This window comes from Lacerta agilis, chromosome 2 (assembly GCF_009819535.1).
Source record: "Lacerta agilis isolate rLacAgi1 chromosome 2, rLacAgi1.pri, whole genome shotgun sequence".
NCBI lineage: Eukaryota > Metazoa > Chordata > Lepidosauria > Squamata > Lacertidae > Lacerta > Lacerta agilis.
In genome coordinates this window covers 30,520,501-30,544,782 of record NC_046313.1, presented here as the reverse complement: position 1 = coordinate 30,544,782, position 24,282 = coordinate 30,520,501, and the positions used below count along the sequence as shown (strand labels likewise).

The 24,282-nt window shown below is 47.4% G+C and overlaps 3 protein-coding genes across 3 annotated transcripts in view; all 3 read right to left on the bottom strand.

Moving 5' to 3' along the window:
• The window catches only part of LOC117039087 (polycystin-1-like), a 30,378-nt gene extending 16,341 nt beyond the window's left edge, over positions 1–14,037 (bottom strand). Inside the window, 12 exon segments of the mRNA XM_033136126.1 lie at positions 44–649; positions 1,549–1,678; positions 3,851–3,991; positions 4,555–4,714; positions 5,307–5,455; positions 5,940–6,037; positions 6,040–6,100; positions 6,103–6,222; positions 6,349–6,573; positions 8,016–8,141; positions 9,508–13,174; positions 13,901–14,037. Coding sequence (XP_032992017.1) covers positions 44–649; positions 1,549–1,678; positions 3,851–3,991; positions 4,555–4,714; positions 5,307–5,455; positions 5,940–6,037; positions 6,040–6,100; positions 6,103–6,222; positions 6,349–6,573; positions 8,016–8,141; positions 9,508–11,826 — 4,135 coding nt within the window. The 5' untranslated portion in view covers positions 11,827–13,174; positions 13,901–14,037.
• Positions 14,038–15,775: 1,738 nt separating this feature from the next.
• LOC117041003 (polycystin-1-like) lies at positions 15,776–17,566 on the bottom strand. The gene is made up of 3 exons (XM_033139248.1): positions 17,091–17,566; positions 16,563–16,694; positions 15,776–15,987 (listed from the first exon to the last, which is right to left on the bottom strand). The coding sequence occupies exons 1-3, from the start codon at positions 17,244–17,246 to the stop codon at positions 15,838–15,840; spliced, it is 438 nt and encodes a 145-aa protein (XP_032995139.1). The 5' UTR covers positions 17,247–17,566; the 3' UTR covers positions 15,776–15,837.
• Positions 17,255–19,240, bottom strand: LOC117039076 (polycystin-1-like). The gene is made up of 2 exons (XM_033136116.1): positions 18,921–19,240; positions 17,255–17,851 (listed from the first exon to the last, which is right to left on the bottom strand). The coding sequence occupies exons 1-2, from the start codon at positions 19,134–19,136 to the stop codon at positions 17,255–17,257; spliced, it is 813 nt and encodes a 270-aa protein (XP_032992007.1). The 5' UTR covers positions 19,137–19,240.
• Positions 19,241–24,282: the final 5,042 nt, after the last annotated feature.

Genomic DNA, 24,282 nt, shown 5'->3' with positions numbered 1-24,282 from the left:
CATTCTCCACTATTCCCCTCCCACTTTTCCCTGCCACACTTACCCTCCATCACAGTGAAAGTGACATGGATGTGTGTCCCTGTCACGTTGCTGCCTGGTGCAACTTTCACAGTGAAGTTAACAGAGTCTCCTGGTGGGATGACCAATAGTGTTTGGGGCAAGTCTTGAAGCTCCTGCTGTCCAGCAGGTAATCGCAGGGCTGATGGCTCTCTCCTTAGGTAGGTTGGCAACTGAGATCGGCGCTCCTGCTGGAGTGGCGAACTCCAGAAGCGCAAGGCGGGTGGAAATGGCAGAGTTGGTGTAGTAGTTGAAAGGGAAAGGGTTGATGGCAAGGTCCATGGTGACCTGCACCACCTCCTGGCTTTCTGCCAGCTGTTCGGCAAGCGTCCTGGGCACAGAGAAGAGGCACTCCACAGAGGGGGTCGTGCACAGCAATTGCTGGCATCTGCCCTTTTCCCCCAAACGTGGATCTCAGAGACGGAGAGTGACAGAGGCTCCTCATTCAGCACTCGGGACTTCATCAAGGACCTCATTAGAGCACGAGTGAGATTGAAAGCTGAGGAGACCCAGTTCCTGAGGGCTGGTTCCTTTGACAGGCGGTCGTTCGCCACCATGTGCAGTCTTGTGTCTTCAGTAGTTAGCATTATTCCTAGGAGCAACATGATAACATATCAAGAGATGCAGTCCTTTATAGCCGCTTACTCCCATACCTGTTTTCACAACCTCCCTTGAAGGGATTATGTTTGCTTAATGACCTGAGAGAAGGGCCCACTCACAGTAGGTTTTCATTGTGTCTTCTCTGACAAGTCTGCCAGGAAAGGTAGCTTTTCCTTCATACCAACTGCACATACATAAATAATAATAATAAAAATAAGGAAAACAAAAAGGCCAGAATTCCTTAAGTAGCTCCCAGAAATCCATGTGCTTATGCTCTGCAAGAGACCTTTGCTTGTCATGTCCATTGTTCACTGTTGCTACATAATGTAATAATGTGACTTAGGTATTTGACTTTTGGAGTCAACCCTTGGCATTGATAAGGAAAAGAAGATGCTTATCCTTTCTTTAAGGGGCAGCATGAAAACAAAGACTAAGGATAAAGGGAAGCCATGGGAGAAATTTCTTATTAAGAGTTGGTAGGAGAATACACAACAGGAATATACGGTAATTTGGGAATATTCTTGGAAAGAAGCCACGCCAGAAGGAAATTCTGTCCACTTTTTTCCTTCTGCACTATTATGAACAATTTGATGAGTAGAGGGGAAGACAGGCCATGGGTATAATGTAGCTTGGTCTGAGGTTTTATTAACCTACAAAGCCCACCCTTGTCCCTTAGGTCTGTGGTGGCATTTTAAAAATCTCAATAAAAGGAAGCCAGCAAGTTGTTTTGCTTCTGTTGGCTGCGGGCGCTAGAAAGGGGAGGACGAGGGGCAGGAGGCTGGAGAGAGAGAGAGAGAGACTGAATCACGGCTCCAGCTTCAGAAGCACAGCCCAAGTGCTAGCCCTGCAACTATGGCAGCCGTCTGCCCTTTGTTGCCTACCCAGGATTGCCAAGATGCTGTTGCCAGCGGAGGTGGGGGTTCGTGACCTTCTTTATCTCGCTGTGGATAACTTGGATCATTCTCTTGGCAGCTTCCAGCATTTGGGTACGAGATCCAAGGCTGAGCTCTTCTGGGAATGCCTGATGTTGCAGGGGGGAAAGAGGACTTATTCACTGCTTGCCCAAACACACAATTGCTCTCTTTGAAAGGACACATCAAGTGAGCCTCCCACTCCCCCAGACCCCATTAGTTTCCTTCCATCACTCAAAATGATTTGTTTGTTTGTTGCATACTAAAATAAATCAATAAGGCTCTAGGCATCTTACAAATGGGTTGTATCCCATGGGACTTCCCCTTCCTCTCTTTCTCTGCTTGCATAATCTGCTCTGGTCCCCAACTGAGTGTGTGTCAATGTGTATGTGTGTGCAGGTGAGAGGAGAGGAGGGGAGAAGTTCCATTGCATGGACAGGCGAGCCCCCCAAACCTCAGGCGACCCCTGAGCGGAATAATGATACAAGACAACGTGCTATGGGATTCAAATTGGCCACAACTTTATTAAGATTCAGATGTAGGGAGACCTTGGCTCAGGCATTGGGCTTATCCTTCCCAGTCCCCAGCTGGGGATCTGGGAAACTTCAGGGTCATCCAGAATGTGTGGGGATTGGGCTGGGTCTGGAGAACATATGTTCAAGCAGAGAGCCTGCCCCCCGTTTGCTGCCACTGGTGGGGAAGAGCAATGACAACATCTTGGCATATGGCCAATGCCTCCCCCCAAGACCCCTTTAACGGGGAACCCTGGTATCGCTGTCGCACTGGGGGCACGGAGTCACCACCCCACGCCCACACCCATTTAGGAAGATGACTAAAGGATTCTGCCTAAGGCCTGAAACCACCAAGTTGTGACGTTTTGCTACGGGAAAGGCAAAACCTGCCAATGCAGAGAATTCCTTTCTGGCCCTTCAACAGCGACCTTGACATAGCAGCACCTGCGTACCTGTGAAGAGGTTAATCTTCAAAAATAACCTTTAATTGAGGGAGTGGAGGGTGGGAGAAGCTCTGGAGCCCCAACTGCTGCTTCCCAGGTAGGCTACACCTTCTATTGTGTGGGCTGGGTGGTCCCTCCCCTTTACCTGGCAAGTCCCCTGGCAACGCCTCCCCATGTGGGATTGGGCGGTTAACTGAGGTAGGCAGAGACCCCAGGTATCCCTGCCAGGGGGGAGGCGACGCCAGCCCGAACTACCAGGCGTCGCACTGGAATCCAGGGGGCTGCGCGTGACCAGGCAAACGCTGCCCCCCATTTGATGTGGGGAACAGTCATTGCTCAAGCAGAGTCTGCTGCATGAGCAGAATGGCAGCATTGGCTACAACCCAGGAAGATAAAATGCTGCGGGAGGCAGATGGTTGCTCTTACTCTGAGTGATATATTTTTCTCTTCTCCTTAAGGAAAGAGAGAAAGGGCAATGGTATGTCCAAACTAGCAACTCAGCTCTAGCTAGAGAGAGAGGAGAAATTCGGCATTTAAAGCTGAATCCATCAAATCCACACTTATTGGAACAATATGCCAACTGAAACACAAATATCCTAAATTTACAGTTATGCAAAACTGTACATCTTGCAAAAATGTGCACAGTCAAAACTACATATGTATATAAATGTGTTTACTGGAGAAATTCACACTTAGGGCTTATCCACACTTCCTCTTGCCCCTCTGCTTTCCTCTGGGGAAACCCGCTCTTTAGCACTCAGCTGGAGCAAATAGCAATCATCAGCTGGGATAGCTCAGTCTGTAAAGCATAAGACTGTTAATCTCAGGGTTGTAGGTTCGGGCCCCACGTTGGGCAAAAGAGTCCAGTAACTAGGCGGGTCTGGTGGTCCCTTCCAACTCTACAATTCTATGTTCTAATTCAGAACTAAAGAGTGGGGTTTCCTGGGGGTCAAGCAGAAAACCACTCGGCCTCGTGCTTTCTAAGCATGTGGCAAGCAGAAGTGTGGCTGACATCCTAAGATACAGAGGAATTATCACGCATCACTTTCTGCAGGATTTGGGGATATATCACAAAACGCTGCAGAATGTGAAAACCTGAATTTAGGATTGGGAAATCAACAGATCCTTTTATATCACAAGCTCTAGCACAGATTTCTTGGGGAGGGGATTACTATTGAAGGACAGCAAATAGTCAGCTAATCAGCTTGTTATATTTGCTGCCATTTGGATTTTCCGCCACAGGGTCCCAAATATTGTGGGCCATCATTGCAACACCTTCTCTGACTCCGACAGCGCAATGACAAAACATCTACTAGAGGAGTCCTACCACGCAAGCCCTCAGTGCAGCACTAAGCTGAGCAACATCCTTCACACTGGAGATATTCAGGGAGGCCAGAGCTGCTGTGACATTGCTGCGGATGGAGATGCGGTCCCTCAGCTCCTTCATGCTATAACCTCTTCCAAAGTCCTGGGGGGAAAACATGTGGCCAAATCACCTCTGCTGGAACAGAATACTGCCAAAAAAGAAAAGAAAAAAACCTGCCCAAATGGGGTGATGATGATACGTATTTTTTAAAGTGCCTTTTATTATTAATATATTTGTATATAACCCTTCCTCCCCAAAGGATATCAGGGCAAAGTAGAGCATGGCCTGACAAAACTTGAATAATTCAGTCGACAGCGAAGATACATAAAACAGCATGCCAGCCAATTTCCATAATACAATATCACAACCTCATTCACTGTCAGGCACCAAGTTCACTCTACCTCCCAGCCCCAAAGCCAGGGTGAGTGTTTCTTCAGCTGGCACCTAAGGGTTAACAAAAAGAGGGGCAAGAGCAAATGGAAAGAAGGCCACAACTGGGGTGTCACGGTGGAGAATACCCCTTTGCCTAACTCTGCACAACAGATCCTAGCTGTGGATGGGATCGTGAGCAGGGCCTCCTTTGAGAATCTCAAGTTCCTGGGTGTGCGGACATTGTCAACCTGTACGCAGATGTAAAGCGTTCTCCCCCACCAGCAAGTGCTTACGTGATTCAGCAGGCTTATGAGAGCCAAGGAGTATGGAATCACCTCCTGTGGGTTTCCTTGCTGGACCACACCCCACAGCTCCGACTGGCTCTTCTTCTTCAACCAGCTGGTTATGGTGTTGAATCCTGAAGGGAGTTCAGGCATGGTGAGAGTCAGGGTTCTGAAAGGGAGAGCAGACAGACTTTGCAAATACACTTGTAAGTGCAAACACACTTTGCAAGCATCCCTCCCTCCTCCCTGCCCGTGCAAGCCACACTTGGAAACAGAAAGGTTTTGCTACCATCCTCAAGTATTCGAATGCCGTAGTAACCTCATCATCGGGAACAGAGCTGTCCCCAAGGAAGTAACACAATGACTGCAGCTTTGATCTCTCTCCGGGCAGAAATAAGTCTTGCAAAAGCAACACTGTCTGCCAGTGGCACAGTGGAGCAGTGCTGTGCCGCCCCCCTTTGACAGCAGCATCACTGCCACTGCCTAAGACAGTACAGGGGGCAGGATGATAGCAAAGTTAAGGGCTGTGTGGGTGCGCTGGAGGGAGTGCCAGACTGGCTCTGCTTGTGCATCAACGCAGCCCAGGCCTTGCCACCCCCCCCATACTTCCTGGCAAGTGGCAGTGATTCCACTGTTAGGACAGCAGCACAGCACAGCACGCCCCACGATGCTGTCTTCTCCTGCCTGTTCTTTTTTCCTTCCTGATCCCTGGAAGTACAAGGCACAGAGATCGGCCCATCCCAAAGAGGTCCCACATTTACTGGTTCAATGCCAAGGTCTTCGCTCCCCGTGAATCCTCCAGCTCAACTAGGATGTTGACGCTGGATTGATTGCCAAGAGCGCTTGCTGGCAAGAAGATGCTGAAGGCAGACTTGACCCCTCGATACAGGCAGGAGTGCCACAGTGGCTGCTGTGAGGGGAGCACATTCGGCAGTCAGGGTGTAGATCAGCTGCTGCTGCTGCATTGGGCTGCTGTCCTCATCCATCCAACCTGAAAGAGTCAGAGCAGGAGATGCAGAAGGATGTTGGACGGAAGAGGTGTAAAGGTGTACATCACTTCAGCTTGACCACAAGAGAATATGAATCAATCTGGCTCCAACACTGTTGTATATGCCTGAGCCATGAACGAATCACATGCAATGCTAGCCTGTACTCACACACACACATAAGTTACTGTCTAGTTGTCTGGCAGGCAAAATTACACATGACCCAGATACCTACAGAGCCTAATGACAAGACTGCCCTCCCTGCCTGCCGCTTCCACAAAAGTGGAGCTCAAACAGCTATCCAAAGGACAGCTCCTTGAGTTGCAGCTGTTCCAGTCCTTTAACGCACTGAATCCCCCACAGAGGACTACTCTAATGGTGGGTGGGGGAATCTTGTTGGTTACTTACCCATGCACTGAAATCTAACCGCGTCTCCAAGATGTAGATATTGTTTTCTGGTCTCAGAATGCAGAGCCCTCCCCTAGGTGGATGGTTTGGGGTGAGGTGATGCTGGCTTCTCCCCGCAGCTGTCCTCTAGGCTGAGTGACCAAAACGGTGAAAGTGTAGTTCACCTTCCATCCTGCAGGACCCCCTGCCTGATCACCAGGTCCCGATTGGAGTCCCCAGTGGAAGTGGTCACATTGTCCAAGGTCAAAGGCTGGCCATCAGAACTCCGAGCTCTCCAGCTGTACTGCAAGGGTCAGACAGCGCAGATCACGATACATTGCAATGACACCTCTTTTTAAGTGGCTGTTATGCCAAGCGCAACTAAACCCCTGCTGATCTATAGCCCGGGAATCAGAAGAGAGCATCTCACCAGCGTTCCGTTGTCGCAGCTTTCGCACCGTCCAGACAGCGTGACATGGATGCTGCTGCTGACCTCGTAGCTTGACAAAGCACTGCAGGAACGGCACTCCAGGGTCACAGGAAGGATCTGGCTAGATGCGATCGAAACCTGCTGGCGGACACCCGAGTCATATACGAAAGTCAGCCCCAAATCAAGACACAGCAGGCTTGTTGGTACAAATGGAGCAACGCGACCCTATAGAAGAAGAGCAAGATGTCCAGCAATGGAGGAGTCCCTTGGACTGCCTTGCTGAATGACGTCTTCTTTCTCTTGACAAAGAACACAATGTATGTAGGGATGTCAAATGGCAAGGAAGCACTGAGCCCTGGAATAACGCTCAAATGCACATATGTTTTCTATGAAGCTGGCAAGCCCAGGCAACGTAACAGAACTGTGGTGAAGGGTCCGTCAGAGTGTGGACAAAAGCCAGTAGTGTGTCTAGGGGGGTTTGCCCATACTGCACTTGTCGCTGAGCGCTAAATCCTAACATTTGGTCTTGACTGGGCTTGCCAGCTTCATAGCAAGCATATGTGCATTTGAGCGTTATTCCAGGGCTCAGTGCTTTCCTTGCCATTTGACATCCCTACATACATTGTGTTTCTTTGTCAAAGAGAAAAGAAGACGTCATTCAGCAAGGCAGTCTTTGATTATGTCTTTGATACAAGAAGACAAGAACTAACTGTCCAAGTCAGCTGGGAGGGGATCACTCCCCTTCAGGAACTCCTAGTGCAGCTGAGAGGGGCTGGTTGGAGCGGCTTGCATTCAGACTGTGTTTTTGTGGAAAGAAAGAAAAAGCTCTGTTTTTAAGCGAACTTCTTTCTTTCTTTCTTTCTTTCTTTCTTTCTTTGCTTTCTTTCTTTTCTTTCTTCTTTCTTTCTTCTTTCTTCTTTCCAGAGGAAGTTGTCAGGAAACCCCCCTCCCGGCGCTCGGTGGGATCGCGGAGGGTGTGCAATATAGGGAACCCCCTGTGCATTTCACCAGCAGTTCCTCCCCTCCTCCTCCTCCTCCTCCTCCGGAAGCTACCATTCCTCCAGTGGGGAGGGGGAGTCGGAGGCAGGAAGGCAGTGCAGGGGCTCTGACAGGATCGCAGAGCCTCAGCATCGCAGGGATAGTGGGAATGGGGTCAGGTTCCCACGCTCCTAAGGGGAGGCAGGAAGGACGTGGCAGGGGCAGGCGGGGGTTCAGGATCCTGCGCCTTTTTTTGCTGGCGAAAGAAACCGGAAGAGGTCATTCCTGGACTCTGCAAAGTGAGAGATGGACGTTGAAACTTTTGCTCCACTGTAAATAAGGTGCACAATAAAGAACTTAGCTTAGAAGTTCTGCATTTGGCTGATTCTTCATGAGCAACCACTGAACGTCCTTACAGAAGTGTTTTTCCTACAAGGCACTTTTATGCAGAGGGTAAAATGTTTCACTTTCAGGAGCATTTTCCCTCAGCAAAACTCTTCAAAATGACTCCCTATAAGCAACCATCAGTGACTGCCACATACTTGTCCTGCACCACATGTTCACTGTGTCCGTCTGTCTGTGTCCATCTGTTTCTATCAATATATATGTGGGAAGTCAGAGTGGCCACATGAGACTAGAGAAGGTAATCAAGCCAGCTCACCGTCTGTGTCACCCAAGCAGGATCTTACCAGCTTCCTCACAGTAAGGTTGAAGTGGTAAGTTGCTCCTGGATTCAGCATGGAGTGTGGGACAATCGCTCTGTCCATGCCTGCCATAGCAGGGAAGCCACATAAAGTTGTGGACACATTAGGTGCCTGTGGCAGAGAGAAATTCAGTTAAGGGCCTTTGCATTAACTGTTCAGCTCTGATGCTGAAATTGAGGCTGCCAGGGTGGGGGGGGGGAGTGCAAGGGACCTGGTGAAATCTTATGAAGCAACAGACTTTTGAAAGCTGGGCATATAGCATAACAATTAAAGTAGAAAGTGTGACAGCTGAGCCTTTGGCCTTGTGTTCTAAGTACCTGGAGGCTCTTCCTCCAGCTTCTCTTGTGGAGATTCCATCTCCATGTCTGCAGGTCATGGGATTCTTATCTATCACATGGTGGTGTGCGTTTACATTCCACAAAGTGGGAAGTGACAAAAGACAAGATGTTTGTGTTACTGTGTTCCGTGAAGTGGGACTATTGTCCTTTGTTTCTTTCTCTTTGCTGTCTGATGCTAGAGAGAGAGGGAGCCATGTTGCAGTGCTCTGTGTGTTTATATGTAAATAAAGTAGCCAAAATGCTGAGTTGCTGAGTTCTGTTACGCAACTGTGCACACTCTGCAGATCCGTAAGCGTGCCAATGTTTCTTGGCATTAGTCGCTGTGATGTTTGGGCTGATGAAAGCTTTTGAAGCTCCCGAATGATCGCCCAGGAGGGAGGGAACATGCCAGTCAGGCATGTGTCCCTGCCAAGGTTCTACTCATGTGTAGGAAATCCTAACAGTGCCATGGTCCTCTTCCTACACTTACCCAAAAGATAGGACCACTCTGCAGGCCCCTGTAAAGTGAGGCTCAGTCTTCTCTTTCATACAAAAGAAGTGAGAATGGACAAGGGGAATGCTCTCTTGGTATAACAGCTTTTAAAGGGCAGGAAAGCAAAGGAAATAAGACAGGTGCTAGGCAGGTAAAGCCATAGCTACAAATGCAAAACGAACTGGGAGCATACTGTGCACTGTTGTTTCTTCATTTTCAGATGCTGGGAATTTGGTGCCTTCTGAATTTGACATAGAGAGGCACCAAATTCACAAAGTGTTGAATTCAAGCCATGGCTGCAAAGTCTGAATCACCAAGCAATGTGTGATAGCAGGTGATTGACAGGTGGGCAACTCCTCCCACCTGTCAAAGTGGCCTCTGGGGAATCGGCCACTTCTGGATCTGGCCCTCCAGCAGGATCCTGTTTCACCACCCCTGCATTAAAGCCTTCATATAAAGCAAAACCCACCTTTTCAGGTTATGCTTCTCATTAGTTATTCAGCACCAGGGTTTCCCAAACTTTTTGGACTACAACTCGCATCATCCCTAGCTAGCAGGACCAGTGGTCAGGTATGGCGGGAATTGTAGTTCAGCTGGAGACCCAAGTTTGGGAAACCCTGGTCCAAACAATGTGCCTTATTGCTGCCATTGCAGGTCCTCTTCTTACCTCCAGTTGACAGTCCCACTGGTACGCCAGTGAGGAGTTTCCACCCTTCTCCACATCAGGGTCATATGACTTGCTTCCATCTAGAACCAGATCCATTTTGGCTGTCCCTCTCCTCCAGGATCCTCCTTGGATGACTGGAACTAGCTTGCTAGGAAGCACAGTCAAGTTGCTGCAAGCCATCCGGGCCAAGGGTGTGTTCTCCAGAGAGATAGTGAAAAGCAGGCAGTGAGGACCAACGTCCAGGGAGAGCTTGGGGAGCACAAGGCGAGGGGTTAGCACATCTACATGCGGTAACAAGACTGCATTGGTCTTGGATGGAGCATCACAGCTGCAGCCGCGGAATATCTCCCACCGATACAATGCCCGGTAGGCTGTGCATTGTTTCAAGTCCACATCAGCCTCAAAGTAGGTGGTGTAAGATTTGGAGATCACAGAGAGAGGCTCAACCAGCTCCAGAGTAGGGCTTTCACAGAGCAGCTGCTGCACAGTTACTTTTAAGTGGGCCAAGACGAAACTGATGTTGTTGTAGACTCTCACTTCTACCAAGAAATCACCAGCTTGGTGATATTTGTGAAATACTCTCTGATCTCCTTCACTGGCGAAGGTTTCGGGCGAGTCCCCAAAATTCCACTCCATATGAAGGTTGCTGCCACCAACAGCCATTACGTCAAATGTCACGGTTTGATTAACAAATGTCCTGGTGCCATTGCTGGACAGGTCAACAGTCACTACCGGCACCTCTATTGTTCTTACGAACAGAAGAGTGTCTGCACAGAAAGCATTGTTGGCCTCAATCAGAATGGTTAAATTGTCTTTGCCAGAGGGGGTATACGTCACCTGCTGGCCTGTGGCATTATAGTCAGGCAGCCCAGGGAGCTGAAATACCCAGGAGAAAGCAACATTCTCTCCAGCTTGCACTGCTGCTCGGAGTGTAAGTTCTTTGTTGGCTTCCAGGATGGGTGGACATTCATCCAAGAGGTGCAGCCCCGTCACCTTCTCCAAGACCTTCACCATGACAGTAGCTGTCTGATTACTAACATTGTTGTAAGCAGATGCAAGCACCTGGTGGTAGCCTTTCACTGGAAAAGGAAAGTGGAAGATCCCCGCAGGGTTATCCATGTGAATCCCCAGCGAGGGGAAGTAGAGGGCAAAGGTCACTCGCGAGCCCTTCAACGCATGCAGTGTAAAAGTAACCTCATCATCTGTGCACACCGTCCTCTTGTCCGTCCATGTCACACCCAGTCCAGCCACAGGATCTTGGATGGAGATGGCACCCAGAGCTGTACTCTCGCTAACGTCATTCCAGACCCGCAGAAACACTCTGTAGTCTCCGAGCTGCTCAAATCTGTGAGAGATGTTCTGCCCATGGGAGAGGATCAGCTTCTCCTCTTCCCCCCTCTGTAGCTGCCATTCCCATGCAAGGTCAGATCCTGCATCCACCATGCCCAGAAGCTCTACTGAGGTGCCTGACTTCAGGAGGAAAGGCCACATGATTCCTGCCACGCTGAAATTTGCCCCAGAAACAGGTTCCTGCACTCTGAGTTCTGTGGAGCCATTGCTGGATCCCAGGGCATTGTAGACTGTGACAAAGACAAGCTTGGAGCCTAAGGTGTTATAGATGTGCGAAAGGGAGGGTGTGGTGGTAAGCAGCAGCTGTGCGTCCTCCTGCACCTTCCACTGATAAAGGAGATCCGTTCCCGACACCACAGAAATGTTCAGGTTCACTGGCTTTCCTACTGCAACATTATCAGCGGCCGATTGAACCTTCACACCATGAACTCTCTCCAAGACTTCCAGGGTGAGGCTGGTGGTGACTTCACCCAGTGCATTCCCAGCTTTCACCTCCACCAGGAGCTCCCCACTTGTATTGGGGCAGAATAGGAACAACTGTCCTTCAGAAGTAAACAACCGATGCTTTCCTTTCAAAGCTGCCCAACGGAAGGTGACATTGGAGCCCTGAGCAACCTCGCTGGAGAGAGAGAAGGCTTCTGCAACGGCCACATACTTGTCCTGCACTACATGTTCACTGTGAATTTGCACCCCTCGGACTCTTTCCTGGACCTCTACGGTGACGTTTGCCTTCTCTATGCTCACAGCATTCTCAGCTACGACAAACACCACAAAGGTGCCAAGAGTGGGGAAAGTGTGAGTGAAAATGGCCGCTCCCTCTTGGAATCCAGTTGTTTCACCAACAGCCCAGCGATAGCGGACACGATCCCCTGCAGCTAAAGAAGATCTGAAGGTGACTTCCTGCCCAGCCTCGCTCACTGGTTGCTCAGCGTGTAGAGTCAACAGCTTAACTGGAGTAAGCACCGTCATGGTGAGTGTTGCTGTCCTGTGACTAACCAGATTCTCACCCACAACCACGATGGTAAAATCTCCTGCTTTCTTATAGGTGTGGGGGGCTCTTTGACCCACTTGATGAGGTGAGGCGTCCCCAAAGTCCCACTGAAATGCGGCTGTAGTATCCCAGCTGACTTCAGCCACAAAGTCGTAGGGGTGCCCACAGCTAAAAAGATGCCCGTTTCACCACTGTGGTGAATGGAGATGGTATTAATGGCCTGCTGAGTTGTGACATTTACCGAGGCATTTTGTTGGCTGACTGTGTTCTGCACAGTCACGGTTACCATGTACAACCCAGCCTCCAAGTACACAAATGTGATTTCTGGAGTTTTAGAAGGCACCAGGTCTTCACCGATGCCAAAATCCCAATGGTACCTGTACTGGTGCTGAGGGTCAGGTCCTGGATCTACTTCAGCAAAGAAGGAAAGCGGTTCCTCTAAGGCTACAGCAGACATTGGAGCCAATAGCTTAACTGAGCTGATTTTGTCCTCTACACAAACGGCTAGCTGGCGGGAAGCGCTGCTCATTGTGCCATAGACAGTCAGGTTCACCTGGTAATTCCCAGCCACCGTGTAGCTGTGAAGGACCGTAGGGTCTCCATGACGAACAGCGGGAGGGCGGCCATCTTGGAAATCCCAGCAGAACATAATCCCTTTAACTGGCCCTGTCACAAAAGCTTGGAACAGGGTCAGCTCCCCACTGGAGATACAACTAGGAGCCAGGATGCTGCTAATACGCAGTTTGTAAATGTTGGCTATGGTGGATGCCTTGGTATAGGCCGCAGCACTGTGAACTGTCACTGTTATTGTGTATTTGCCTTCAGCAGCAAAAATGTGAGAAACAACACCCTGTGACAGATTTCTGTAGATGGATCCATCTCCCATGTCAAAAGACCACCTGACATCTGTGCCAGAGGTAACTGTGGCATTGACAACTGTGACTGAACCGAGTTCACCGGGCCCACTGCACACTATTTGCAGGCCCATAATTTCTTCCCTGACAGACACAGATGCCCATGATGTGTCACTGAGGTTGTTATTGACTCTTAGGGTCACATTATAAATCCCGGCATTTTCAAAGGAATAGCACACAGTAGAATTTGGTCCCTCCTGTACAGGTGACCCATTGCCGAAGTTCCAGGAATACCATATGCCATAGAGGGAAGGAGAAACCAAGGCCTCAAACTGAGTAACCTCTTTAACCAATGGAGAAGTTGGGCTGGACACTATGGTCACCAGGGTTATGGGAACGACAGCACAGACTCTGGCCATCTGGTGAACTTGCTCATACTTGTTGAGGGCTTCAGCTCTGACCGTGTAGTCACCTACAGAAATAACGATGAACGTATCACTCAGGAGTGGTAATTTTTCAGATGCTGGATGTTTTTAAATTTGTTGTTCATAGCTAGGTTTCTTCTTTATGTGTTAATTAAAATACGGGTTGTGCCTAACGTTAATCATACGCAGAATAGACCTGCGTATTCAATGGGTCTACTCTTGAGTTTGACTAGCAGTGGATATTTTAACCCTTAATTATCAGATTCATATCCTGTCTTTCTGTAAGGGGGAACAGAATGTAAGATACGTAAAATGTACATAATAATCACAACTTGTATATAAAATAGGTATACCAGTAATTTTAAATCTAACCCTAGAAAAACCACAAAATTGAAGTGATTGGCAGGTGACAGCCAGTTAAGGTGCAGGCCCCTTTAGGTTCCCTGCAGCTGCCACACGGCAGGAAAATTCCTTCCTCACTTTACAGTGCACCTCATTAGTTTTGCTTCCCTCCCCATATGCGTGTTCCTGTCTTGGTCTCAATCTCCTATGATGCCTTTGCCTCACCTGTTCTCGTCTGGTTTCCTAGATTTCAACCTGCTGGTGGTTAGTCAGCCTGTCCTGGCACCTATTTTCCCACACCATTTTTAACCCTTCTCCACATACAGGTAGCTCTCTCAGCTTCTATCTTCTCATCCATCTATTCTCCTCCTCTCATTTCAGGGGGAAAGGTGTGACTTGAAGCTCCTTGAGCTCCCTACTTATTTTCCCACCTGGCTGAATGAAGGCATGGGTCACCCTCGCTGACACTTGAACTCGTTCTGTCTGTGGATCCGGTCTTGGCAGCTGAGCGTCATAAGGAGGAGCCAGGATGGTCTCTGCCTCTGGGCTGCCATCGCCAAAATTCCACCTGCAAGCAGAAATACAGACCACAAATAATGCATTGGATATACTGCGGGCAACCAGCAGAGGTCACAGTGGGAACAGCAGTGTTTCCTAAAGCATTTGCACAGTGACAATTTGGCACAGAATTTCTACAAGTGATGCCTGTTGATCTGCCTGTCCATGAACAAAGGAAATATGAAGGGAGACTCCAGCGTGAAACTCTCTGAATTGCATTTTATCAGGAACCTCAATTCTATCATCTGTGACTTGAATCAAGATTTTATCATACTATACGTGTTTGCTAATTTACCAAGGCCGGGATCTTTCTGTTATCACCAACACAGCTATCCTAATTGTCACTTTAACTGCTTTATTTGATGTGATCATTACTCTCCATTCTTTTTGCAATTTTGCAATCTCAGTGTTCTCCATTCCCATCCACCCCCGTCCACAGGCCAAACAACACAGGGGAACCCATATATTCCCAGTTAATTAGGGATTATACTCCTTGTTGCTGGTGAACTGGATTCTTGCCCATAAATCCATAGCAAATTTGTTAGTTGCCAAGGTGCCGCAAGACTCTTTTGTTGGTTTTGTTGATTTTGAGTACTGAAAACAAGACCCAGAAAGTTCACCCAATCTCTGGGTGAGATTGGACTGGACTCAGCAACGGCAATGATAAATTCCTTCCCAGAGTTTCTTTTGTGCCCCTTATCACATCACCCCCTCTGGTACATCTCCCACATTACCTATCATCACCACCTTTAGCCCCTGCCAAAAATTCTGTTTTCCACAAGGTGGATACAATGCTTGCTGCCAAAGGTCTGGAAGTCAAGCATTGTAAGTCCTGGTTGCACAATTTGTTATTTCAACACCCCAAATGTCTTTTTGCTGTATTTATTCCTTTTCCAAAAGCTACCTCTGGCATGGTAGTTCTTGCTTGTGGGTACACTAAAGTGGGGACATTACAGGTACCAGCAGAGCAGGTAACTCCAGGGTACCTTGAGAGAGCAGGGTGTTGAATTAGATTATCCTTTTTTAAAAATTAAGTTCAGTGATTCTCCCAGACATTGTCATGTTCTGACTCTGACTGATAGTCCGATCAGAAAGCAGCTTTCTCCAGAGCAGATGAATTGGTTATTCCGATTTTTGTTTGTCTGCCTTCCCCTGAAATAGGTGACTTGTCTTGCTTACCTTATTTTAAGCAATTTGCTTTGCTGGCCACTGTAACACCACCACCACCCCATTTTAGTGTACCCCGTGTGGTCTACTGTGATCTGAACTGGACTGTTTTTGGACCACCTTGCCCTGCAACAGCCTGATTTTGGGGTCTCTTCTATGCCTCATGGTTCATTTTTCTATCAAACCAGTGTTGCTTTCATGCGCAAGCAAATTCACAGATACAGCTTACTATGCCTCCTGAACATCACTGAGTGTGCCAAAAAAGAGGGAAGTGGGGAGTACTAGGAATTGTCATATATTTAGGGGAAGATACCAGGTCAGACTATTTGTGCATCCATAGGATGAGACTAAGTTAGTGGCTACTAACTGAGCCATTACATGAGTTAGCGATTCTATACTAGAAGCTAAATTGGGATGAATTTAGCAGAAATGTTTGTAAGCCAGCTCAAATGAGGGTTTTTTTCTGCAGAAAATGATGGTGTGAATTGGTCTTGAATAGATACACTGGCTGTTCCCAAAGAGCTCTTCCCTAAGATTGTGTGTTCCTTGCAACTTGGATTTTGGTGATGGGCAATCACTTGAAAGCACCTATCCAGACTTCCTTGCCTTGCTTCTTACCTCACCATGACATCCACAGCAGTGTCTACTTCCACCTGAATATCACGGTCTGGGGAACATTGACTTCCACAATTCCAGGGAGTCCCAGCAATTCAGGGTGAGCCAAGGGGTTCATGGGTTCAGCTATGAGCATCAGTTCCAAAGATTTGAAGCTCACCGGGTTCTTTGCTGTCAACTATGAACAAAGAGAAGAAAACCAAGAAACCTTTGATTCCAAACCAAATAAACCACCCAAATCCCACAAGTTACTGAAGCATCTTCTGATAATGCTCATAGCAGCTCAGCTATGCATTTGCTTCTATAGAGAGAGACAAAAGAGAACGGCTTGAGTCAGGAAGTCCCTGGCTCAAAGGAACTCACAGAGAAGCCCTGTGAGTTATGTTACAGTCTCTCCCCCCCCCCGCCCCCCATGTCCTCATCTTTCTAGTCTTGGTTCAGTTTGCTTACTTCCGTTTGTAATTTTTTTTAAAAAAATCAATCCATGCAAGAAGGCACACAGTTTCATTACATGTATTCATTTTTGTATGCAATTTTCACACTCTGACATGTAATTTCTCCTAATATACTGGACTACCTTATAGGGCTGTTGTATGACAGACCGAGATAACACATATAAATTGCTGTACAAATACTACTTATATTCCTTGAAATATAGCCCACATGTGCTATGCTCTACTATGAAGTTACTGTTATTGCTGCTGCTGCTGCTGCTGCTGCTGCTGTTGTTGTTGAATGGCTTTGGTTTCTCACCTTTAGCTTATATGTGGCAGGTCTCTTAAATGTGACACTGTAGCTCTGACCATTGTAGGCAAACATGTCCATGTTATCAATCACCCAGGTGTAAGAGACAGAGGACCCCTGGCTGATCTCAGCAGTAAATACCTGGTTAAAGCAAAGAAGTTGCATGATGAGAATAACCCATAAATATTGGTTTGGCTATGCTGGCTGAACTTTGAGCTAAGTATTGGGGAGCAGTAAATGAGTTTGGGTCTGGGTAAGATACTTCAATGACCTGGGACTGAGGGATCTGTGCACTGCCTAACACTCCAATTTCTTTGCCCTTTCAATAACTCAAGATCATGACTGCATTGTTTCCTAGTTCGGAGGTACAGACCTTGTCAATTCTGCAAAGCCACAAAAATCAGTATAGGGTATGTATCTATGTACAATACATTTTTTTCATGTAAAAAGATCCCTGGACCACTATCCTCAAACATGACACCAGACATCCCTCACGTAAAACAAAGAGTTAACTTTGGAAGGAACATCATAACCCACCTGTGACACATCCACTAGCATCCGGCATGGTCCAGGAGGCACCACCCTGAGTCCATCAATGGCATCATGTGACTGAATCTTCACGGACAACTTCTGGGCACTGACCTCATTGGAAACAAGGATGTCCAAGATCTCCTCCTCTCTTGGTTTATCCATGACAAGCTTCACTGAGGAGAACCAGGTGTCAGTGGTCTCTCTGTAGCAGAGGAGACATGCAGCACAATCCCTGCTGGGCAGGCGGCCACAAACGGCACCCCAGCCATGTCCACCGGGGACATCCAGTTAGCCACAGCCTTGCAGCCGGAGGTGATCTTGACGACCAGGAAAATCTCCTGCTTTGTGGGTATGTTGAGCTTCCCGCTGAGTGGTGTGGGGTAGATAAGCTGCAGATCGCTGACTTTTGACTGTACTTGCACTGAGCAGCTGGCCTGTAAGCTGCTGACAGCATTTCTCACCGTGGCGGTGTAGGTGTAGGTGCCAGACTCAGGCCTTTGGGCCAACACTGGAGGGTTTGCCAAGCTCTTCATCTCTTGCGCAAAGGTCACTCGTAGTTCACAAAGCATGCTGTCCACCCAGGTGGGGTTGGGCGGCCCAGGGATACCTCCTTCCCACCAGCTCTCCTTCATGAGGCTGATGTAACTCTGTCGCCAAGGGGAATCCGTGTGGGGATGGCACTGCAGGAACAAGCCCCTACCAGCGCTGTGCTGTATCCCTATGATGTCACCCGGATGGACAAAGATCTCTTCTTCTGGCAGGAGAACCTGAAACACACAGACAGCTGGAGCTAATTGGGAATCATTGGGAGACAGCCTCCATCTAAAGTACACACACCTGGTCTTCATTCAACTCCTTCCTACAGTTGTGCACAAGCAAGTAATGCTAATCCATATAAAACATCACAAGACGACCGCAATCTGACCTTTTAACATAAGTGGTGGAACTGTAAGGTAATAAAAGAATTCCTGGAAATGATATATAATTAATTGAAAAAACTGTTTAAAATAACGTTTGTTTAAAATAAAACAAAAAAACTAGAAGCCTTTTTGTTAGGAATTGTAGGTAGAATTATTGAAGGAGCAGAAAAGACTGTTCATGTACACAATGACAGCCTCCAGGATGCTGGTAGGCCAGAACTGGAAAGAAGACAACATCCCTACCAGATTGGAATGGCAGACCAAACTGTTGGACCATGCAGAAATGGCCAAAATGACCAGCGAAATCAGAAATCAGGAACGTCAAAATTTCAACAAAGAATGGGGGGGAATTCATATTATATTTGGAAGACCACTGTAAACATTTGAACTCTTTAGCAGGTTTAAAATAACTCTTGTAATGTAACATTGGACACAATGGACAACTTTAAAAACTGGAGTGACTTATGATATGCAGTAGAAAAGGTTAAGTAAAGAACCCATGGAGAGGTGGAGGGAAGTCTAAAGATTTGGAAGAATCTTGTTTATTTGTTTTTATCTATGATTTTGAATGTAAACATTAATTTGTAAAAATTAATTAAAAATTAATTTGCAAAAATTAATTAAAAAGCACGTATCGGACTGAAAACAGAGGTGCCATGTAACTCCGCCTTATGACTCGTTTGTAAAAGCGGATCTCAACAATAACATTTTGCATCGAATAGCAAGGTGGGCCAGGCTAAAAAGAGGCTCCCAAGGTGAAGAGGTCCCATGACCAGGGAGCTATCACGTGGACGCGCAGAACCACTTCCTGTATACCTAAGGCAAAACAAGATATGCGAAGAACCTCAAAGCACAGAGCAAACATTGTAACTATAGACCAGTTTACAACCCCAAGGCAACTCCTGAATACACTTACGTGAATGTGGGTGTTTTCATTGTTGGGGGCGAGCAATAAAGGAAGATCAGCCACCATGGAATAGAATGGCGAAGCCCCTTTGTACCGTGGAGGGTATGGGAAAGGCTGGATATAGCAGTTTGCGTTCTCAAAGGCATATGAGCTGCAAGGGCTGGAGATGTTCAGGCAACGATCCTTCAAATGGCACCACTGTTGCCCACTTGGGCATTCACCCATGACATTGCAGAGTGGCTCAGAGTGACAGCAGGTAAAAGGTGAATAAAGCTGTTTGCACCCTGAGGAACAAATACAAGGGCACTGAATCGCACAAAAGATACAAAACCAAAAAGCCAGACGTCATTTCTATTTTAGGAGTGTGCATCCACACTGTAAAAAGGTAAAGGTAAAGGGACCCCTGACCATTAGGTCCAGTCGTGTCCGACTCTGGGGTTGCGGTGCTCATCTCGCTTTACTGGCCGAGGGAGCCGGCGTACAGCTTCCGGGTCATGTGGCCAGCATGACTAAGCCGCTTCTGGTGAACCAGAGCAGCACACGGAAACGCCGTTTACCTTCCCGCCGGAGCGGTACCTATTTATCTACTTGCAAATCTTTCCCCTTCCCAAGTTGATGTCCAAAAGTCGCATGTTGCCCTATCACTCTGTTCTTTCTAAGCTTCTCTTTTCCTTATGGCTCTAATTTTTCCTATATTTTTTGTTTCTCCAGGTCCGTGGACTTTGCAATAAGTGAGGTTGCCCAAAATTTTGCCTGTGGCACACTGAAGAGAATTTTTTTTGCTAAAGCAGTTTTTAAAAATAAGTTTAAAACTTCTTTTAAGGGTTTTCTTTAAAAATCCTATCTTGTTCTGCTTTAAAACAAAGGCACACCTCTTCAGAGCTCTCAGGCAGCTTTACAGATGGTCTCATGCTGTAAAGCCTATCAGAGGAAACAATCAGTCACTGGAAAGCAAAGAACAATGCAAAGCTGCAAAGTTTTTTTGAGAATACACCTGGCCACATCTTAATTATTTTAAAGAAAGAGCAAGAGGCAAACTTGCTCCCTCCTCATTATGGGGCAAAGTGAACCCCGTTTATTTACCTCACAAAAAGCCCCTGGACCAATCTGTCTGCAATTTGGCAGGTTCACTGCACATTGGAGGGACTACTCTGCCTGTAAATGTCATCTACCTTGGTGAAAAACAGGGGGAAGTTATAACGTTTTATATTATCTATGGTAGCAGAAGGGGAATACAGAGTTTTTATTTTTTTAATGGGTAGTTCAGAACCTAAATTACAGATCGAAGCAGAGAGAGTACAGAATGACTTAGAAACAGATCAATATCGTTTTAAATCACGCAGGTACAGATGCAAGGTGAATGTCTGGGCCCACGCACACACTCTTATCAAATTTATTACTCTGATCAGCATATGCAAAGGTTATAATTTAAGTACCGCATTTTAGAAGAAATGAGTGTGACTGGAAGGCAATTCCAATTACAAAAATGAAATAAATGGTGGAATTAACAAATGGGGGGGGGACTGTCAAAAATGTGCAGCAAAGCCATTTTCCTCAGCTGAAAACAAGATGTTGCTAGGGAGAAATGGAAACTTATTTTTTAATTAAACTGCTTCAAAGAATGAAGACAGAATCTGTTATTCTTTGACCCAAGGGATTGCAAGGAAGGGAGCAGAAGGGGTTCTCCTTTACCAGGTGGAATCAAATGTTGACTGGGACTGCAATATGGGCGGAAAATCTGGAAACGGGCCTGGATTGGCTTATTTGTTTCTTGCACAGCGAAGTCGAGGGAGGTGACTGTTCCATTGTGGCTGAACCAGAGGCCAGGAAAGAGCATCAGCTGCAAGACAAAAGCAAGTCAAGGGTAGGTAGGGGGGCAGTTTAAGATGGGTAAAGGGTTTAGGGCCCACAGTGAACATAGTGAGCAACAATGGCTCTACTGTTTTATTTTTTACATATGAGGTAAGCCACAAGAGACACATCAGATTTGGAAATCAGGGTTACGCATGAACTTCGAGGTCACTATCAAAAAGCAGCAGATTTCTCAAGATCCCTCAGCAACGACTTATTTGAAGCACGAAACTTATTTGAAGAGGACATATTTGAAGCACGAAAACAAATCGGCCCTGGAAATACATTACCTCCACCTTGCTGCCCCCCAAGAAAGGAGCTGCCTTTCTGGTGCTGACGTTCTTCACTTCATAGATAGCGCTAAACCTTGGCATTCCAGTCAGGAAGAAGTTTGGGCTTGGAAGCGCAGCTGTAATCATAGAGCACATAAAAAGGAACTGACAATACAGTCCTGTAACATCCAATAGCGAGGCAGGGTGAGGATGTCGCTCTGCCGGCTTCCCAACACTGCCTGTTGCTGCTGCTTACTAAGACGTTGTGGGGAGCTCAGAATATAGCGACCGAGGTTAGTAGCTAGACTTGGCTGGCCTCTTGCTAGGCAGACCCTGCTTTCCGCTTCCTTTCAGCTCTCTCCTATTGTGAGTCGATGACCCATCACCCGCGTGGAGTAAATAATACACGGACACATGATTTTTGGTTAATGGGAAGAATAAGGCCACAACTTTATTGGTTACGGCGTGTGAGTGGTATTGGCTTAGGCATTGGACAACAGCACAACACATTTGGGTTAACAACCAGTGGGAGGAGCTTGTTGATGCAAATTCAACTGGAAGCTTCCCCTGACGTCACCAGGGGTTGTGCCATGGCCCTAGCCACTAGCAGGGCATTGGACAGGATCCACGACCACCGGATCCCTTTAAAGGGATACCCCTAGGAGGCAGGTGATGGGCACAACCTGACATCTAACCACACACACATATTACATCACCTAATGAGTATTCCAATGCCTGGGCCGCCAATACTATGAAATTGTGACGAGCTGCTATGAGGTAGGTGAAAAAACCAAAAGGCCAGTGCCAATTTGCCAAATGGATAAAAAACTCCTACCAGCCCCCCTGGGCAACCAAGGCAACCAACCGAAGTCCATAGCAAGGTCAGAAGCATAGCGAGACCTAAAGGGAGGGAGGACGGGAAATCCGATGGCGAGCAGGGGCAGAATGAGGAAGATGGCAGTGCCCAGGCTGGTGAATGCAGCCTGGTGCCGCACCCTGGCCAGTCCTATTGGCTGGCTATGGGGCTTGTGCAGCAGGAAGGAGGGGCAAAGGCAGGAGCGGAACACGCCCCCCTGCCAGCACGGGAAATGGCCCCCACTCACAAATTCTCCCCTCTGGGATGAGGAGAGGTCTTGCCTTTTGTGCCCACCTTCTGCACCATTCAGCACTTCCTCATCAGCAGGAGCTTGCATTCAATTTCATAATTCTCCCCACATTGTGCACTAGAAGGCTCGTTTTCAACCCCTTGCAGGAGGAATTATTCTAGTCCATTACAGATGACCCATCAGTCTCTAGAGCAAGTTCACCAAGTGTCTTTTCAACACGACCTGCATCTGTTCTATACTCCGGGCTGTGTCTCCTAAGCTGCCCATCTTTCCCTATTCTCTGCTCCTTGGTTTTCTCTGTCAAGTTACCAACTCTGCCATCCCATGACTGCAAAGTTTTCTTATAGACCTTCAAAAGAGCTTTCATCACAAGGATATTGAAAGTCCAAGTCTGTAACGCTAACGGGATTGCCCCTTACAACTTTGCTCCAAGCTTCCTGAACAGATTAGAATGACCTGGTTGTCCTTCTCAGCTTCCTTTTAATGAATCCCCCTCTTTTGAGAGGGGCGGTCTCATTTGATGAATAATAAGATCAGCCTATTCATGTTTGTTTCTGCATTTACTGTTTAATTTATATGCGACTTCACATCAAAGTAGGCTTCTAATCTGTTTGCAAAGTACAAAAGCTGGTTACACAGACATTACAATATAGACACCCACAATGAAAATACACAGTAATACCACCTCATCAAAACATTTGCGGGGGGGGGAACTCCATTAAAATAACAGAACACAAACTAGAATGACTCCAGTACCTCCAATTGTCTTTTCACAGATGAACGGTGATTTCTCAGAGCATGGGTTACATCTCCAGTACCCTTTTGAATCCACTAGGAGCATCTTCACACACATTTCTTTCCCTCCCTCGGGTCGGCCTGAAGACATCCAGTTCTGGAATGTATCTACGAGGCCCCCGTCAACCCAGCGCATCGAACCAGAGGAGCCAAGGTCACGCAATCCAATCCAAACTGTGCCAGCACTGCTGATAAGAAAGGCAAGGAAAGACAATAACTCTGGTAATACCATGGACTGGGCCAATATTTGGAGACAGAAGAGGATGAAGCCAGAGGTTTTCAACCAGTGTGCCGTGGCACCCTAGGGTGGCTTGAATGATGATCAGGGCAGGCAACACTGGCCTGTGTACCTCTTTCTTTCTTTCTTTCTTTCTCTTCTCTTCTTTTCTTTCTTTCTTTCTTCCTCTTTTCTTTCTTTCTTTTCTTTCTTGTCTTTTTCTTTTTCTTCTTTTTCTTCTTCTTTCTTTTCTTTCTTCTCTTCCTTCCTTCTTCCTTCCTTCCTTCCTTCCTTCCTTCCTTCCTTCCTTCCTTCCTTCCTTCCCCCTCCTCTCGCATCTCTGCCTCTCAAAGGCTTGCACAGCTGTTAGTTGCAGAAGCCCTGGCTACAAGCTTTGCAGGCGAATGGTGCCTCTGGTGCTAGCCATGGGTGCTGGTTGCCAGGAGCTGAGGTGGCCTTGGAAGCAAGTGAGTGAGGAAGTCCAGACAGCTAGTTTGCCAGCCCTTGCTGTTGGGAATGGACAAATAAGTCCCAGGCCCCTGTGGGGCAGTGTGAGGAGGCATCTCTATTTGGAGCAGGAGGGCAGCTCAGAGACCAGGGGTGGTGGCAATGCCTACCTAGAGGACTCCCAAGGAGAGGGGAGAGGAGGCTGAGGAAACACTCCACAAGGGAGGGTGTTTGAAAAAGGGTGAGGGGCTGCCAGATCTGCAGGCAAGGGGTGACATAACTAAGCTCCTGAGCCCTAGGGGGGTGCCGCAGAAAGAATGTAGTTGGTCGAGGGAGCCGTGGACTCAAAAAGGTTGAAAAGCTCTGGGATGAAGCCATTGATGGTTGTCATGCTGCTTCACATTTCATTGTTTAACTTGATTGCACTAGACTTGTTTGATGCTAAGGCAGTCTGAGAATATTTTAAACAGACAAGAAACAAACAAGCTATGGTTGGTTTAAATAACTCTCATACTAACTGTATGGAAACAGCTGGACCATGGCTCATTGCTAAGCAAAATGCAGTTTGATCAGCAAACACACAAATGTATTGGCTTCAAGTAAAGAGGATCAAAAACAGGATTGATTAATCTGTCCATTTTGGTTCTCTCAGCTTCTCATTCTTCCAATCAAATTCAGGTCTC

Coding starts and splice junctions, on each gene's coding strand:
- LOC117039076 (XM_033136116.1), bottom strand. CDS start 19,136: ATGGGTGAATGCCCAAGTGGGCAACAGTGGTGCCATTTGAAGGATCGT. Junction 17,852..18,920: donor ATGAAAACACCCACATTCAC/GTAAGTGTATTC, acceptor TGTGTGTTTCAG/GTTCTCCTGCCAGAAGAAGA.
- LOC117041003 (XM_033139248.1), bottom strand. CDS start 17,246: ATGGATAAACCAAGAGAGGAGGAGATCTTGGACATCCTTGTTTCCAAT. Junction 16,695..17,090: donor TGCTAGTGGATGTGTCACAG/GTGGGTTATGAT, acceptor TGCTTTAACCAG/GTATTTACTGCTGAGATCAG. Junction 15,988..16,562: donor CTGCCACATATAAGCTAAAG/GTGAGAAACCAA, acceptor CTTTGTTCATAG/TTGACAGCAAAGAACCCGGT.